At 38.2% G+C, this 16,059-nt stretch overlaps 1 protein-coding gene across 1 annotated transcript in view; it reads left to right on the top strand.

Moving 5' to 3' along the window:
• PRDM5 (PR/SET domain 5) overlaps positions 1–13,728 on the top strand; it is a gene marked incomplete at both ends in the record, with an annotated part of 59,632 nt that extends 45,904 nt beyond the window's left edge. The window contains one exon of the mRNA XM_082282602.1: positions 13,564–13,728. Coding sequence (XP_082138728.1) covers positions 13,564–13,728 — 165 coding nt within the window. The remainder of the gene's footprint in view (positions 1–13,563) is intronic.
• Positions 13,729–16,059: the final 2,331 nt, after the last annotated feature.

Below are 16,059 nucleotides of genomic sequence, written 5' to 3'. Positions count from 1 at the left end.
TATAAAAAGAAAAACTGTTTGTTTAAATTTCTGCTGTTCTATGTGGGTCTTAAGCATATTAACTATGAGGTCCTAGATGAAGTTTTAGCTTTTGTACCCCAAACTATCCAAGTAAGCAGTAGTTTGTGCAATGCTTCTTGGTAGTTCATTGGGAACAGGCTAGTCCCGTGTTGTTAGTTGTTTCTCCTTTTTCTCCAGCTGTTAAATCACTTTAAGAAGTGCTATAAATTCTTTTCTGTTGTTACTGTCCCCTCTAGGAGAAATTTCATGACCCATCTAAGTTCTGCATAGCTGTGAGGGGTAAACAAGCTCTGAAACAGTGCCAAATTTAATTTTTTTTCCTGATTTTTCATATGGTTTGAGTAAAAACAACAAACCCCCAGCCTCCGTAGGAGAAAAATAGAGAAAAAAATAATAATAGTAGGCTTTTAGAGTCTACAGTGATTTACACCAAGTGTAAAGTGTCTTTCTTCTAAGCATTTTTTAGTTAATAGGAAAGGGAGGAGTTAAGAAAATAAATTTTAAGGAGTGCATTTCTTTTTAATATATGTAGATGCTGTAATTAGACAGGCTTTGTGTTGCACTAAGAACATAATAAAATTTGGTTTAAAATGTCTCAGGAAATGCTGTGCTGTACTGTGTAGGTCAAGTATCACCCTTAGAGGTACAAAGAACTCAGTTCACACTGAGTGTCTCCATATACTTGAGATTTCTTGGTCATCTACATGTGAAAGGTCACATTTCAGATTTTTCTATTTTTGTGTGTGAAGGTGTTTCACAGACCGCTGGTCATTCCCACAGCTATAGGATTAAAATATGCAGCCAAAACATGGTTTTTAGACTTGATTAGGTTTTTGGGTTTTTTTGTGGTCATGCTGCTCCTATTCCAAAACTTGACAGTGAGGCACATTCATATATGAATGGCATTCCATGTTCATTTATCTCCATGTAAATGTTATTTTACTTTGAGACAACAAGAATCAGCACTGGTAACATTTACATTACCAGTAATTTTAAAATTGAAGCCTGTTGCTATGATCTTGTATGTCCCAACTTTCCCTCTTCCTCACAGTTCACCGTATTTAATATTACAGTCGAACTGGATAACTAAAAAAATCAAAGGAGGTCTTAGTAGGAGCAGGGAAAAAATGGGCTAGAATTATTAATAAAAACAGTAGAAGAGAAAGTTTATTACCAATTTCCATGGATTTTCAAGCCTGAAGGAGGAATTATTCTGGGTCTGTTCTGAACATTGTCCATGCAGTACTGTATGATAATGAGCTGTATTTTATTGTTCAGGTGAGTAAATATTAGTGCAGGTACAGGGGTATAAATACGTATTTTAGTTGATGTGATTCAAATGTAAGTGCAAGAACAGAGTGGTGAAGGGAATTGGACGGGGGGAAGAGGGAGCAGGTGATACTGAGAGGTAAATGGGGAAGACACCATTATTTACAAGAACACTTGTGTGCTTGGCAAGAATGTGAAGTTTTAGTTAATCTTAGTAGTAGGTTGATGCTTGTCAGTAATGCAGGGTACAGGAACCAAACAAAACCCCTTTCAACAGAGGAAATAGCTGCTGAGCTGTTCAGATGAGTCTTTTTGAAGTGAGTGCTCATGATCTGAATCCTGACTCTGAAGGAGATGTGTTCTAACTGCACAGTGTAAGGACTTCTCCAGCGAGGAAAGAAACCTGTGCAGAAAGAGTTTGAAACCCCTGAGCACGGTACTAATGCACTAGAAGGTGTTCTGTGCTCCTAGGCTATGTAAACAAAGACAAAACAAAAGATTAGGAAATAAAAAAGGTACTGTTTGCCAAAGGTCTGGGTCCTTTTGTCAGTTCTAAGAACAAGAAAAGCCAGGAAGTCACTCTTCAAATTTCTCTTTTCGGTCATCCCATGCTCTTGACTTTTCAAAACAGTGTAGGGTTGTTGGCTCTTCCTTTTTTTACCCTTTCCTACACATATGTTTTGTTTGAAATTTATTCTTGCATGCAAAATCATTATTCAAGGACTGAATAGTGAGATGTATAAATCCTGAAGGTATTTTTGTATCAGCTGAGCCTAGCAATGTGGAAATAAACACAATCATAGCACCCTCATGCAAGGGCTATTCTCATAAATATCTTGAAAAAAAGAATCTGGTCTTTTGGCCAGAAAGTTTGTGAAGTAGCTTAAAAGTAATACTGTGACACTCACCAAGACAGGAGAGATTAAATCTCCATGTATTTTACCAGTGAGCTTAAATGCCAAACCTGATGCTGGGGATCAGGGAAGGCTGCTGGAAAAATCATTGTAGAAAGTTGATTAAGGTCTGGCAGCTGCTAAAGTGAGCACAGCCTGGGTGGCCACAGGTGTCAGCTCCAGTTCTGGAGTAAACAGAGAAGGTAAGGCCAAACCCCTGCTGGCCAGGGCAGGGGGAGAAAACACCACCCACCTGACATTAAAATGTCACCTGAGTACTGATTTGTTTCTATGAAAGTAAATGTGTTTGGTTTATGGTTTGATGGGTTTGGGTTTTTTTTTTTTCCCTTACGGAGAAATATAACAGCCTAGGAAAACATAAATGAGGAACTCATTGAAGTTGTTGATGAAATGAATTTACAGACCCTATCAGCTTTGAGGGGGAATACATGCACGCTTCCAACCCTCACACTGCAGGAAACATCAGCTCCTTCCTAAGGCTTTATTCAGTGCCTGACTTGACATTCCATCATTTGAACTTAAACATGCAGAAAAATTATTTTATGGTACAGCAATAGAATTGGTAATGTTTGAAAATACGGCCATTGATAGGTGCCCAGAGTTATTGTCATGTTAAATTGATGTTTTCATTACTTCTGAGAATGGTGATTTTATTACAGTTGATTTCAGTGATGGAAAACAGAAAGAGTCGAAGCTATTTGAAAAAGGCTTTTCACCACTTGATTTAAATCTTTCATATTTACATATAGCAGGTATATTTAATTTTTATAGCTTGCTTAAAAATCTGATTTCCAGTGGGTGGGAGCTGCCAGCCTGGGCTCAAATGGTACATTTCTGAGGTAATTTAAAAAGTAGAGAAATTTCAGTGTATCATTTTTGTTTCATGCATAAATGCCTACTATTTTAAAACACAGTATTATTTAAATACATTGAAAACCACAGTGTGTGCAGGAATTAACCAACCTTGAGTTAATTTCGGGTTTTATTTATGAATTTTGTGGGAATAGGGAAAAATCATGGTAAGTATAGAAGTGAGGCAGTCTCTTGTAGAGGATCCTTCCCATCAGTGTTTGAGCTCATTGCTAGGACAGTACAAAAAGAGGTCCTGAGTTAAACAGGGTTTCCAAGGCACTCATTTATAACTTTATAGTGCACCTTCTTTTTTAACCCAAAAGAATATTAAAATAATAGTAAATGAGAAATAATGCAAGGACAATATTGACATAATTTCACTTCTCCTGTGTTTCCCAGGAAATATTAGGGCTTTAAAGTTTGAGCAAGGGTCATGTGTTCTAGAAGCACCATAGAATGCTGTTGTCAAAAAAAAAAAATCACTTTTTTGTACTAAATATAGACTTCTGTGCACATGACAGTGAGTAATGAAATAATATGATGTGTTGATTGAATTTGGAGGGGTTTTTCCATATTGGTTTTTGTTTATATTTCCCTGTCGGTGAGATAGGAGTGAGTTCCCAAACATCTGCCTGAGGATGATGACTTTGCCAGGGCTGTGGTTTCCTTGCCTCTGGAATCTGTGTTTGCATTCAGAATGTGGAAGGTTTGAATCCCACTGCAGCTATATTTTCATACTTTTTTTACATAATATTGACTGATGATCATCCCTTCCTCGTGGAGTGAAAATGTACTTTTTCTATATCAATACTATTTTTTTTCCAGGAGCAGGTGAACATCCATTGAATTTTCATCATGGCTGATTAAATAAACCCTCCTTCATTAAATTTTAGGGGCAGAAATTACCTCAGCAGCTGAAAAAAACCACGAAGAAATAAGAACTTTTCAGATTATGGGTAGCAAATAGGCAGGGGTACCATAGAAAATGGGAAGTTAATGATATGGTAAAACCCAGCTAATTGCATATACTCTATCTTTTTTAAGAAATGCACTTTTTTTCCCTGGCAGGCATTTCAGAGGAAGATGCATGCTTTTGTTTTAATTACAAATTTTATTGCAAAAAAAGATTATTTTTTTAATACTCCTAAAACTGAATTAATTGAGATCTGTTCTAACAAAAACATTAGCCATTTCTAATAAAAGTCACATTTTTGTTTAAATCTGCCAAAATTATTTCACAGTTGTTTTAACAGGAAGGTTTCTTGGCCTGCTCTAATTGTTGGAAATATTTTTTTAAAGGATTTTGCTTTTCAACAGAGGAAGCATGTACTTGTAAAGTGATTTTTAATTGAGGTTTAATATTATAAGTTTCAAATCCCTACCACTTCTATAGAGTTGTAAATTCTCATCACCCTTTGTCTGCCTGTGTCAATGTTATGTTAGTAATTTAAGTCGGCCTCTGTCTCTGGGTCAGCCACTTGCTGTAACTTGCAGAAACTTTCCACTTACAAAGAGAGCATCTTGTTAGTTCTTGCACGTTTTTCACGCTTAGATACAAAACTGGACTCCATTAACTTGGGCTATGTGTGGTTTTAAGTGTAAGCAGATTTCCTGCATTTTCAGGTTGGCAAAGCTGTAGGATTTCCAGATTTCTCTTTGAGAGTAATGAGCTCCTGGTAGGTGCAAACACGACTGGTATATTTTAACGTTATCTGGCTGGTCATGTTTGTTCATTTGAGGCCACATTTTTCCATTTTCCTGATTTTTTTTTTTTTTTTTTTAAATTTTTTTTTCCAAAACAGTGTTTTTGTTAACCCTCTGTTCAGGCGATAATGCAAGTACGTGTAGCAGCAAATGATATTTATTAAGAGTAATACTGATATTTCCAAAATTGCCTCATAAAAAGCAGTTTGAAAGCAGATAGTGTTACTGTGTCTATATCTCATGAGTAGGCATTATGAAGCTACTCCTAAAGGAAAGCTTTATTTTAGAACAATAAAAAGAAAGAATATTTTAAAAAAAAATTTCTTTTGTGTCCTGTTACATCACCATTATTCATGTCTGTCAATTTTCACGTTCATGTGACAAGTGTAAATGTTTACAAGTAATACGACACGTCAAACTTTTCCTTTTTTCTCTGAACTTCTCTCAAAGTTCAGTTTTCAGCATGTTGAAAATACAGATCCATCAAGTTGATTGTTGTGTTCTTAACTCCTATTTTAATCTTGAGCTATGATTTATTTGGTAATAATAGTGTTTAAATTATGTTTGTCTTGCTGTAACCGTGGAGCTCATGTAATAATTCTAAATTCAGATTTAGAAAGCAAGTTGGAGACACTCCTACCAAACTCATTGACGTTTCACCTGTGTAACCCATGTTACCAGGTTTACAGAAACAACCACGTGTACAAGTGCTAAGTTAGTGTACAATAATGTATTCATATTTCTTAAGGGACGTACAGTCAACTGCAACAGCAGCTTGCAGTTCAAATATTCTGCATTTAAGTATTTCCATCTGCTGTGCTTGCAGGACACTCTGTGCACACTTTCTGTCGAGCTGTTGAAGGTGCCATCAAATGGCCTTGAGATTTGTCATGTTCTGAGTGAGGTCTTCCTAATGCAAAGCACAACTTGCTTAGAATCCAAGGTGTGATTTGTGGTTCAGCTGTCCTCAGACACAGGAGTGTGCACTGCAGGCACTTTTTTATTTGACATAGTTGTTGACATCTTGAATTTCTCTCAGTTTTAATGGTGAAACCCATCAGAGATGGGAGCATTTGAGTTAGTGTGCCAGGCTTACACCTTCCAGAGTACCATTGGGCTCTGCTTGGCCTTTCCTTGTTCAGAGGCAGGAAGGTTGTAAATCCTGATCTGCATATTTCTGTTCATACCTGGCATGCTTAAAACTATGATATTAAATCACTGCAGTATCAGCCACGTCCTGTCCCTCTCGCTCTCCCTGCTCCCTTCGTCATTTAGATCATCAATAAAAGAAAACACATGTAATCCTTCAGCTTGGCTGCCACCATAGCCCATGGCCTGGCAGATGCTTCTTCAACAGAGGGCAGATTTATAGTACCAGCACTTGCTAACTCCTCTGAAGTCAGACTTGGATGATCTTCCTAGTGAGCTCCTGTTTTGTTGACAGTTAGCAGGTTTTTCTCTTTGCTTGATGTTTTGCATCTGTCCAGCTTTTTTCTCATCTCGGTGTTGGCCCCTTTTGTCCTTTTGTGGTGGTATTAACTTTTTCAGACCTGTTGCCATGGTTTTTTTATCTTTTTTTTTTTCTCTGCTCACATTTAAAGCAGTGATGGTTATGCCAAGCAAACATCATATTTTCCATGTTACAAGTGTTGCTTTCTCCAAACATTGTGCAATGGAAATTTGACACGAGGGGGAGAAGGAGGAGAGAGAAAAGGAAAAGCACAGAATGTTTTGTTTTGAAGAAACTGGTCTGTGAGGATGATGTCTTCTTCAAAACCAACAACAAAAAAAAGTCTTTCTCTGGAGATAAATCGAGGGCCAAGTTTTGCTCTGTACAGCACTACTGATTTTCCTGAAACAGACACAGATGTGAATGGAGGGCAGCTTCACTCAGGGGAGAGGAGGCTGGTGTGAATCAGAGTCATGTCTGCTGAAGTCACTGGAATATACAGATGAAGGGATCTAAAATTAGATCAAAGACAGCTTTGGATGTGTTTCATGCACTACATATGTGAATTTCAATACAAATGCCAAGGGGATGTTAGATACACCCTTTTTTGCCACAGAGAATAATACAAATAGCCAAACATAACCTGTGGGAAGATAATGCAGCCCAGGTTTGTGACTCCAGCTTCCCAGAGTTTAAAATGGTTCTTTGTCCAAACTGGAATCCTGAAATCCATTTAGCACTGAAATGATTAACCTGGTCATTATCAAGTCAATTCTTCAGATAGCCGAAGACCAAGATAATCAAAAGGGAGCGAGTACACCTGGTGCAGTTTGCAGTAGTGAATGCTTTCATAGGTGTTTAAGATGTGCACATCGTATACTTCACTTTGCACTTTCTGGGGAACAACCTGCACACAAAAAGGCTGCTTTTGGACAACTCGCAGAAATGTGGTTTGTGTTAACCACAATGCAAAACCAATTAAGGGCTTGTTGCAGAAACCTGCTTTTCGTATGGCTTATTCATACATTTGCCTTAAAAATGCAGACCCTACTCCACGAAGTCAGGGCAGCAAAGCTCCCTTTGACATGAACTTTTTGGTCTAGATGATGATAATTTTTTTTTCACAGATTGGTTCAGATCTTTTTTAGGTAATTTGTTATGTTTTCCTGTCTACTGAAGAATCATGGAAATAACATTGCGTTTTCTAGGAAACTTGATTGGAGGAGACTCTGAAATGAAACAACCCTGTTTTCACCCCTGCTGAAGTGTCTGGACCTGCAAAGAGCTGCCCTAAAGAGAGAAACTGGGACATACCCAGGCACTAATTGATGGTGCACTGTGTTAGGTGTATGGTTAATGCTGGTGAGCCCTGGCAGGATTCAGCAATATATGGACACCTGATGCTTCCCACAGATTGAGAGTAGGAATTCAATAACCAGAGCCTATTCTCTTTGTTGCTTTGATGCCTGAGTTGTTCCATCTCACTTATCCTTGGATCCCACATCATCTCCCAGAAGAACTTGATTACTGCCTATTATTTGTTAATTCATAGATCTATCTCTTTTTTTTTGCCTACTGATTTATAGTCATTGCTCTCAATTTAATTTAGTAAAAAGTGTTTACTTTTCTTGAAATACCCTTCTTCAGAACTTAAGCAGTACAGAATTAGAAACCACAGAAAAAAGTAGAAGGAGAGTGAAAGAACTATAGTTGATTCAAAAATAAGGGTGCCTCTAGGACATGAAAATTTTAATGAGGCCATGTGCAGTGCCATAATGCTAATTCTTACATTTAATTGATTTATTAATTGTTGATTTCTATACGGTTTTTTTGTAACTTTAGTGGAATCAAGAAGGAATTACACCTATATAAATTTCTATATGAAGGAAGAACTTCAAAGAACAGGTCTTGACATAAGTGGGTTTCCTTATGTATCTGTAATTATTTGTTTGAGGTCAGTGAAATTGCGACTTTTTAACATCATGTGTTACAGTAGCTGCTAACAAAAAGTTCTAATAAAAATACAGATGGCTTGGTTGCCATCTGCACTTCTTTTGAGATTCTGCAATGAATATGTGATTAACCTTCTGTCACCACTTTTCAAAATAAGTTCTCCTGCTATCACTAGCTTTCCTTGTACCTCCTCTTTGTCCCCTCACCTCTTCCCCTGCTTGGAAACCTCCAAACAAACCTGAAGTTTTTGTGGATAATCTTACTTGTCTGTATGCTTTAAGCATTTGTGGAGGATAAAGGAAAGTACATTGGAATTTTATGTTTCTGTACCTTTCACGTGACAAAAAGCAGACTCCCCAAATGGCTGGGTTTGAAAGACTGGGACAGATAATTAATTCATAAGTGGGTGCTGAAGTGGAAACTGTCAGGCCACAGCTTTCCCAGCTTTCACTTAATCATTTGAAAGTTGTTTTCTGTTGTTTTCACTGACTCTAATCCCTTGGAGAGAATATAAAACTTGCACCATCCAGCATGGAATTCCACCCCTTTAATGACCTGGGCTCTGTGTTGACTCACTTTCACTCGCTGTTGTCATTCTATGCAGGAAAAACCGTACCAGTGCTCGGAGTGTAACAAGGCTTTCAGTCAGAAGCGAGGCCTGGACGAGCACATGAGGACCCACACCGGGGAGAAGCCCTTCCAGTGTGATGTGAGTTCCTCTCCTCCTTTCCCTTTGTCTTCTCAACCTCAGTGCAGCAGCAGGATTTAATTGCAGGGATATTGTGGCCTTGCACCTATTGGTTGCGGCATAGTTACACTTCACATGGGCTTGAATTGTCCAAGGAATGAAAGACCATTCAGGGAGGTTTATGTACCCTCTTTGCTTGCCAAGAGCCTTGCACACCCCTTCATTTTATGGTTTTGGATCCCATAAGAGTTATTTTCACCATTAGTAATGCAATTTGGATGTTACCATTTACAAATTCATGCTGGTTGGGTTCCTGTATGAATTGTATGACAGGTTAATAGTTGGAGATTAGCTTGTGTAGGAAAAAGGATTTCATTTATTACATGGAATCTGAATGCTTCTGATGTTGAATGACATGAATATGAATTCAGGACTGCCTGTTTCTCGTGAAATCTGGTCTGATATTTTCAACATCTGCTCACAGCCTCTTTTTGTTGTTCAGTGAGGAAATCTGGGATGCTGTGCACGCTCGCAGCACTGAAATGTAGCGTATCCTGTGACAGTTCATAGATCATTGTCGGGTACCTTTTATGCAGCCTGCCCCCCTTGTATACACCATCTCTCAGCTTCTGGGAGGTAGGTGGGAAGGCTGAATGTGTAGAAACTGTTGGGGAATAGTGTCTTTCAGAACTATCAAATGCCAAAATTGCTGCTCAAGGATTTAGAGAAAAGCATCAGAGTGGGTGTAGAATTAGTGTAGGTGTTTTGTTTTGTGATACTGACTCTTCATGAGGCAGTCACAAGGGGACTGCCAGCTCTCAGTTATATCCTAGATAGCTCAGTCTGAGCAGCTGTAAATTCGCTCAGAACTTCATATACTTAGATGCAAAATTAGAATAACAGCTTGGCAGGAAAGTTTCAAGGGTCTGTTAACTGTTCTGGTTTTTAATGAATGATCTGATGTCATTTCATTGAGAATAAAATATATTAATTTCACGAAAAAGTTCAGCTAAGATATTTTGCTGATGTCTCCAAGTTAGGAGATTTGCTGTATTCTTTTGGGATAATCTCAGCCTGGCTCTGGATAGTACCTTGAGGATTTCTCTAACTCCAAATCATTGTCAATAACTTTTTCAGCTTTCAGATCGCTATACTGTTTATCAGTTCTTGGCCAGCTTGCAGGGTAAATGCAGTTTTTCCCACACTGTGGATCCAAGATTCACTGGTCTTGGATTCACAGTGTGCTTTGCAGACTGACTTGGTATGGTGGTTCTATTTTATCCTTTTTCCTTGCTTTAATTAAAAATAGGAGCTGTATGAAAACATACTTCCCTGTTTCAGCTTTTCCTTCAGTTTTCCTCATGAACTAAATAGAGCTGTACTTTCCCAAACCATAGCATTTCTAGCAACAGCTATAGTCTGTGTCTAGTCCTAGTCCTTCTCTGAGAATTTTTGGTTGCCTTCGGTTACTGGAGATATTTTTTTGTACTTCAAGTTTCTGCCTTGCTTCACCAAAATTACTCTTCAGAAGGAGCCTTCTGCTGGCTGCATGCTGCAGAGACTGCTGACCTTTTGGGGTTTGGACATAAGAGCAGTCGCCTCCACTGTTCATTCCTGCACTCCTCAGTCAGCCAGGTGCCCACTGTGCTCTGTTGCTTAATGAACACTTGGAGAGAGTTAAAATTGATGTTTTCAATTGTTACTCCTTATTTCACCTGGGCTCCTGTTCTGTGCATGCTGGGGACACAGTAAATGTCACCTGGAGCAGACCATTCCTCCAGAGCTCTCTTGCACATTGCATGATTCCAGATGTTTTAGCAGAAGTTACAGGAAAACCAGTAGTGGACAATTACAGAAAAATGTCCCTATGGGGGATGTTTATTGTGGGCTACCCAATAGGAAATTTCCTTTTTACACTCAAATATTTTCACCTACAATTTTTTGTTCTGCTCAAGATAGCTGTAGGTGTTCACATTGTTTTTCTTATAATGACTTGAGTGATAATTTATGGCAACAACTTCCAGAAGTTCTTATCTCTGGAATACCACATACCAATTCTTTTAGTCTGTATTTTTGCTTTAAAATAGATTTTTTTTTTCCAGAATCAGAAATAAAAGTCATGTCTTCTCTTCCTGTCTCACTCTTCTCTCTCTCAGACACATGGAACAGTCATTACAGTGCAGGATTGAGTTATATGTGAAACTAATCCTTGTACTCTGTTTGAGGAAGGCGCTACAGTTTATTTTTGTGTCTATTCCTGTGTCTCTTCAGTCAGAAAAAGCATTTTCAGACCTTAATGTCTCAAAGCTCTCACATCCCACGGATAATAGTGGAAATTGCATATTACTGTTTTAAGATGGCAATTGTAGTACATGTCATCTAGGAAAGTGAAAATAACTGAAATGTGGAAATAGAAATGCAGTTTTTCATAGTAAATTAGATATCTATCTGTCCTCTCCAGACTGGCCTGTTCTTTACTGGAAGGCCAATTGAACTTCAGTTTCTCAGAGACAATAGATTATTTTTGAGGGCCAGAAAGGTCAAGTACTGCCTGTCCTGGTTTCTTTCCAGTACAGTATTTCCTTCCACTCTGCCTCTAGTTGACCTTACACTTACTTTCGAATGTCAGTCTTTTCCATCCTCCCTACTTGACCAAAACTTTGATCATTTTGAAGAGATTGATTAGAGCGCAAGTGCACATCAGCAAGAGTGGTTGTAAATCTATAAAATACCAGTCTTGCTTACAAAATTGATATACGAAGCAAACTCTTGAAAAAAAATACCCAAAACTTTTCTGCGTAAGCACTGCACAGGATGTGCCATATCTTTAATAATCCTGTGTGTTCCATGTTCTTTTTGAAGAAGGAAGGTAGCACCACATGCTAGAGCCTTGGAGGAACAGAAGGACACATTCTATTAGTTAATGAGCAGTATAAATGAAAAAGTGTACTTTGAGGCTGTGTTATAAGCTGTTTATTTTGGGAAAGTGAAGAGGTGTGTGTAAGATACACAGAACACACACGCATCTTGTATGTGTGTATATCCCTGACTGGCTTCCTGGCTCTCAAGAGACATGGAGTATTTACAAGTGTGTGACACTTCCAGCACGCTGGGATATGTGGCTGTGATTAGATAAATGTTATGGGTTCCCTTTATGTGCTCTGTGGAGGAGAAACAGAAACTGGTGTTTGGCAAAAGCAGTGCTAAGAGCTGACCCATGGGTGCTGTAATTGGGGTTCACTGTCAGTAACAAAAGGGGGGCTGTTGCTTGGGTCTCAAAGAGGTGATTATTCAGTGAGGGAAAAGCTGGAGAGCTGCAGTTGCTGTATGACAGTCCTCAGCATTACATCATGTCATAAAGTTAAAAATGTTCTATTGCAACAGCACACACAGTGTGGGGAGAAATTATTTTGGGTACAAAACTTGCCTCTGGCCATTGCCATTTTATGGTCGTTATATGGTTTTGCCTTAATTGGCATAAAGTACATATGCTGGAGGTCAAGATGATCTCCTTGGATAGTCAGCTCTTGTTGTCGTGGTTTCAAAAGGAATCAGTCATCATTCAGCATTTGCAGTAGTTCGATGCCAACACAAATTAAAAGCTTCGTTTTTCTAAAGAGGGATTGTCCTGGGTTCCTTGAGTTTTTTTCTGCATGAAAGAGATACTGTCTGGAACGAACATGGAATTTTAAGAGTGCAAGCCTGTGGATGTTCATTCTTGTTTAATTATATGACTCTTGCCTATTTCATTTGTAAAATCAGCAGCTGCTTCCTTTACTTACTTTCTTCATTTCCTTGTGAAATTCGTGTTACAGTATTTCCTTGCGTGCTAGGTGAACGTGACAATAAAACTGCACAGTTTCTGTTGAGTTGGTGTCTTGCCTTAACTTTTAATTCTAACTTTTCTTTGCTGAGCTTGTTCTTAACCGTTCACGTTTCTCATTTTAACTTCAGTACAGGGATTTTTATAAAGCAATGGCTTTAGCATGGCAGAGTCCCTCATGCCTCTATCCATTTATTCAAATGGAAGAATGAACTGGACTGCTTGGAGTACAGTGGAGGAAGGAAAGCAGCACACCAGATAATAAAGCAAAGGAATTACACCTTCATTTGGCAGATGTCTTCCATTTTCTTGGCCAGGCAGAGAAAGGCTGGAACAATGAGGTTTCCTTTATAATTAACTTTTCTTGCATGTATTCATGCATTCTTGCATTCTTTCAGAACCTCTTTATTCTCACTCCTCCCTCCTTGTAACTGAGCGATTGGAACTCATTCTTTTGGAAGCTGCATGTGTCATTCTGGAGGTCAGGAAGAAAATAGTTCATTTGAACTGATGGATGCTCGTGATGTTTTGTCATAATTTTTGCTGCATCCCAGATAGAACATAGCTTTAAAAAAACCTGAACAAACCAACACAACATTACCAGGACACCTCAAGGGGTTGGTGTTTTGAAGATTGGGTCTTTTTTAGGCGGACAGCATCCTTGTGCCTGTGGTACCATTGCTAATGTACAACATTACAAGATACCAGCCAGAGTAAAAATCTCTCAGGTGCTCTCTGATAGAAGGAGTTACTCTTCCAAAGACCAGCTCATTTATTAAGTACTGCAGGTATGTGTGGCTGTGGCCTCAGTGATGGTAGCATAAGGAGTGCTATACATGCTTAAAATTCCAATACTTCGTTTGTCTTTGTCTTGTCCTCACTGCCTCAGGTTTGCGATCTGTCCTTCAGCCTGAAGAAGATGCTGATCCGACACAAGCTGACTCACAACCCCAACCGCCCCATGGCAGAGTGCCAGCTTTGCCACAAGAAGTTTACAAGAAATGACTACCTCAAAGTGCACATGGAAAATGTCCATGGAGAAACTGACAGCTAAATACGGCCTCTGTGAGAAGAGTGGATCCAAAGTGGTGCATTTGTATGTGTACAAACTCCAGACTTTCCACCTGGCCAGTAAGCACAGTCAGGAGAAACAACTGTAATGCCTACACGTGTTACTTTTCCCACTTCTGTTGAAAATATGGTAGTAGGAAAAAAAAACCAAACCAAAGACATTCACCTAGTTTAAAACAGCTTGAAAATAAAAATTGGAAGATACAAGAACTTCAGAAAAATTGTATCCTCATTTAAAAGAAAAGCTTTAAGCAAACTTGTCTTTGTTAATTACATTTTTAGAAACTTAGATATTAGTAGCAGTGCCTGGAAATCCTGGACACTTGCAACTGAACTCTTGGCTGTCTGCAACTGTATTTCTGTATCTAATCTACAAGGCTTCATTAAAATTATTTAAGTTGAAACCACACAGAATTTGTCATTGTAATTGACTGCTGATTGTATCCAGGCTTGTTTTATTTATATCATAGTTCTGCATTCTGTTGTAACACAATTTTGTCTCATTTTATTTGCAGCTTTCTCATTACTGTATGAAACTCATTAAGTTGAATTGGTTCTTGAGATGCCAAAACATGTGGGTAGAGAACTGTGGAAATCTATCAGCGTTCAGTATTCCTGTATGAGACTGGGGAGGATTTATTTCTTCTGGTTACATGAAACAAGACTGAAGCAAAAATTTTGAGCAATTTAGTTTTAAGTGCTATGTTCATACCCATCACTGTGGCTGGCAAGGCAAGTGGAAAGACATCTGAACAGAGTGGCTTGAGCTGCAGCTAGAGTTGTTGAGTTTACATGTATGTGATTTCCTGGAGAATAGCTGATTCCCATAGTGTTTCTTCCTGCTGAATCAGACATCCTGGATTTCTTCATCCCACTTAACTACCTTTTTCTTTTTTTTCTTAATTCTGTTCATGAGCACTGGGAAAAATACTGCTTTAAAACCAAGTAACAATCAAATTCTTCTTGTTATCAGAGTGAGTTGTTTGCTGCAGAAGACTCTTCAAAAGAGTTCCCACAGACCCTCTTGTACAGCCAGATAACCAAGAAATTCTTATCTACAAGGACAGTAAAACTGTAACTTCAGAGGGTGATTGCATGTGGAATTCCTGAGTTATCAGCAGTTAATATTAAGGCTCTGGCATTAGCAAACTGTTCAGATTCATTTGGATCTGTCAAGTGTTTTGCACAATGAACTGGGACATCTATATACGGTTAATGCAGATTTTAGAGAAGTGTAATTATGAATAATTCTCTTGTTTGTGACAACCTCCTATGTGTAAAAGCATCCTAAGCCTTCACGCCCTATTTGCTTCCTGAGAGGTAGGTGAAACTTGGAGACTTTGCCACTTCCATTCCACAAATCATTTGTTCATTTGAATCAAGTATATTCTATGTGTAAGAAAATGTAGTAGAAATAAACATTATCAAGTTGAGTAGACAATACTTCCTCTTCTTATTTTTAGAGATTTTGTTACAATTTATCAGAACAGTTTATTTCTAGGTCCAGAAAACTTTAATTTACAAATAGTTATTTTAAAAAGTAATATAATTTTAAGTTTTCAGTTAGCAAAAGCAACCAGTATCATGTACTAAGTTCTGTGATGGTTTTTTAGCTATATATTCTTAATCATCTCCAAGGAGAATTAGGTTGGTGAATTTTTTGACGTGTGTAGGGTGGGTGACTTTGTTGTTGTTGTTTGCCTTTTTGACATTAATGAAATCAGGAATTTAGTCATAGAAAAACCAAGATTACAAGTCTTTGTTTTTCAGCCTTTTATATTTTTCCTTCTTCCATTTGGTCAGTACAAACTCAGGCACAAAGAACAGCAGAAGGAAAATAAAAGACCAGAAAAAAAACCCCCAAAAAACCAAAATCCAAACACACAAACCTAAAGTGAAGGTTTTCTAAGGAGGTTTTGAGGGACAAGTCTGTTAAAATGCGAAAAAGAAAATCCTTTTGGGGAGAAAAAGAGGATAATATAACATATTTATATGTTTTGCATTGGATTTTTGCCAGAAATCTGTACTGCAAAGTTGCAACATGTTTAGGGTTAATACATGCTTTTGAGAAGAATACCTAGTTGGGAAAGTCAATAACTAGAGAGCAGAATGTCCTTTTTTTAAAATTATTTCTAGGTAAACGACAGCATATAAAGATTAATCATGCCATATTTAATCAGTAGCAGCACTTAAGCAGCTGAAGCTTTGATCTTGTTAGTGGTGTCAACAGAACAAGGGATTGGCTGGATCAATGTGGGAATTCAGACCCTCCTGGGAAACACAAGAAGTAGGTGCAGGAGGTTGAGGCCCAGCT

The sequence above is a fragment of the Coloeus monedula genome, assembly GCF_965178545.1.
Source record: "Coloeus monedula genome assembly, chromosome: 5".
In the NCBI taxonomy this organism is placed as follows: Eukaryota; Metazoa; Chordata; class Aves; order Passeriformes; family Corvidae; genus Coloeus; species Coloeus monedula.
Note: the sequence above shows the minus strand (reverse complement) of the source record. Positions and strands in the feature narration are given on the sequence as shown.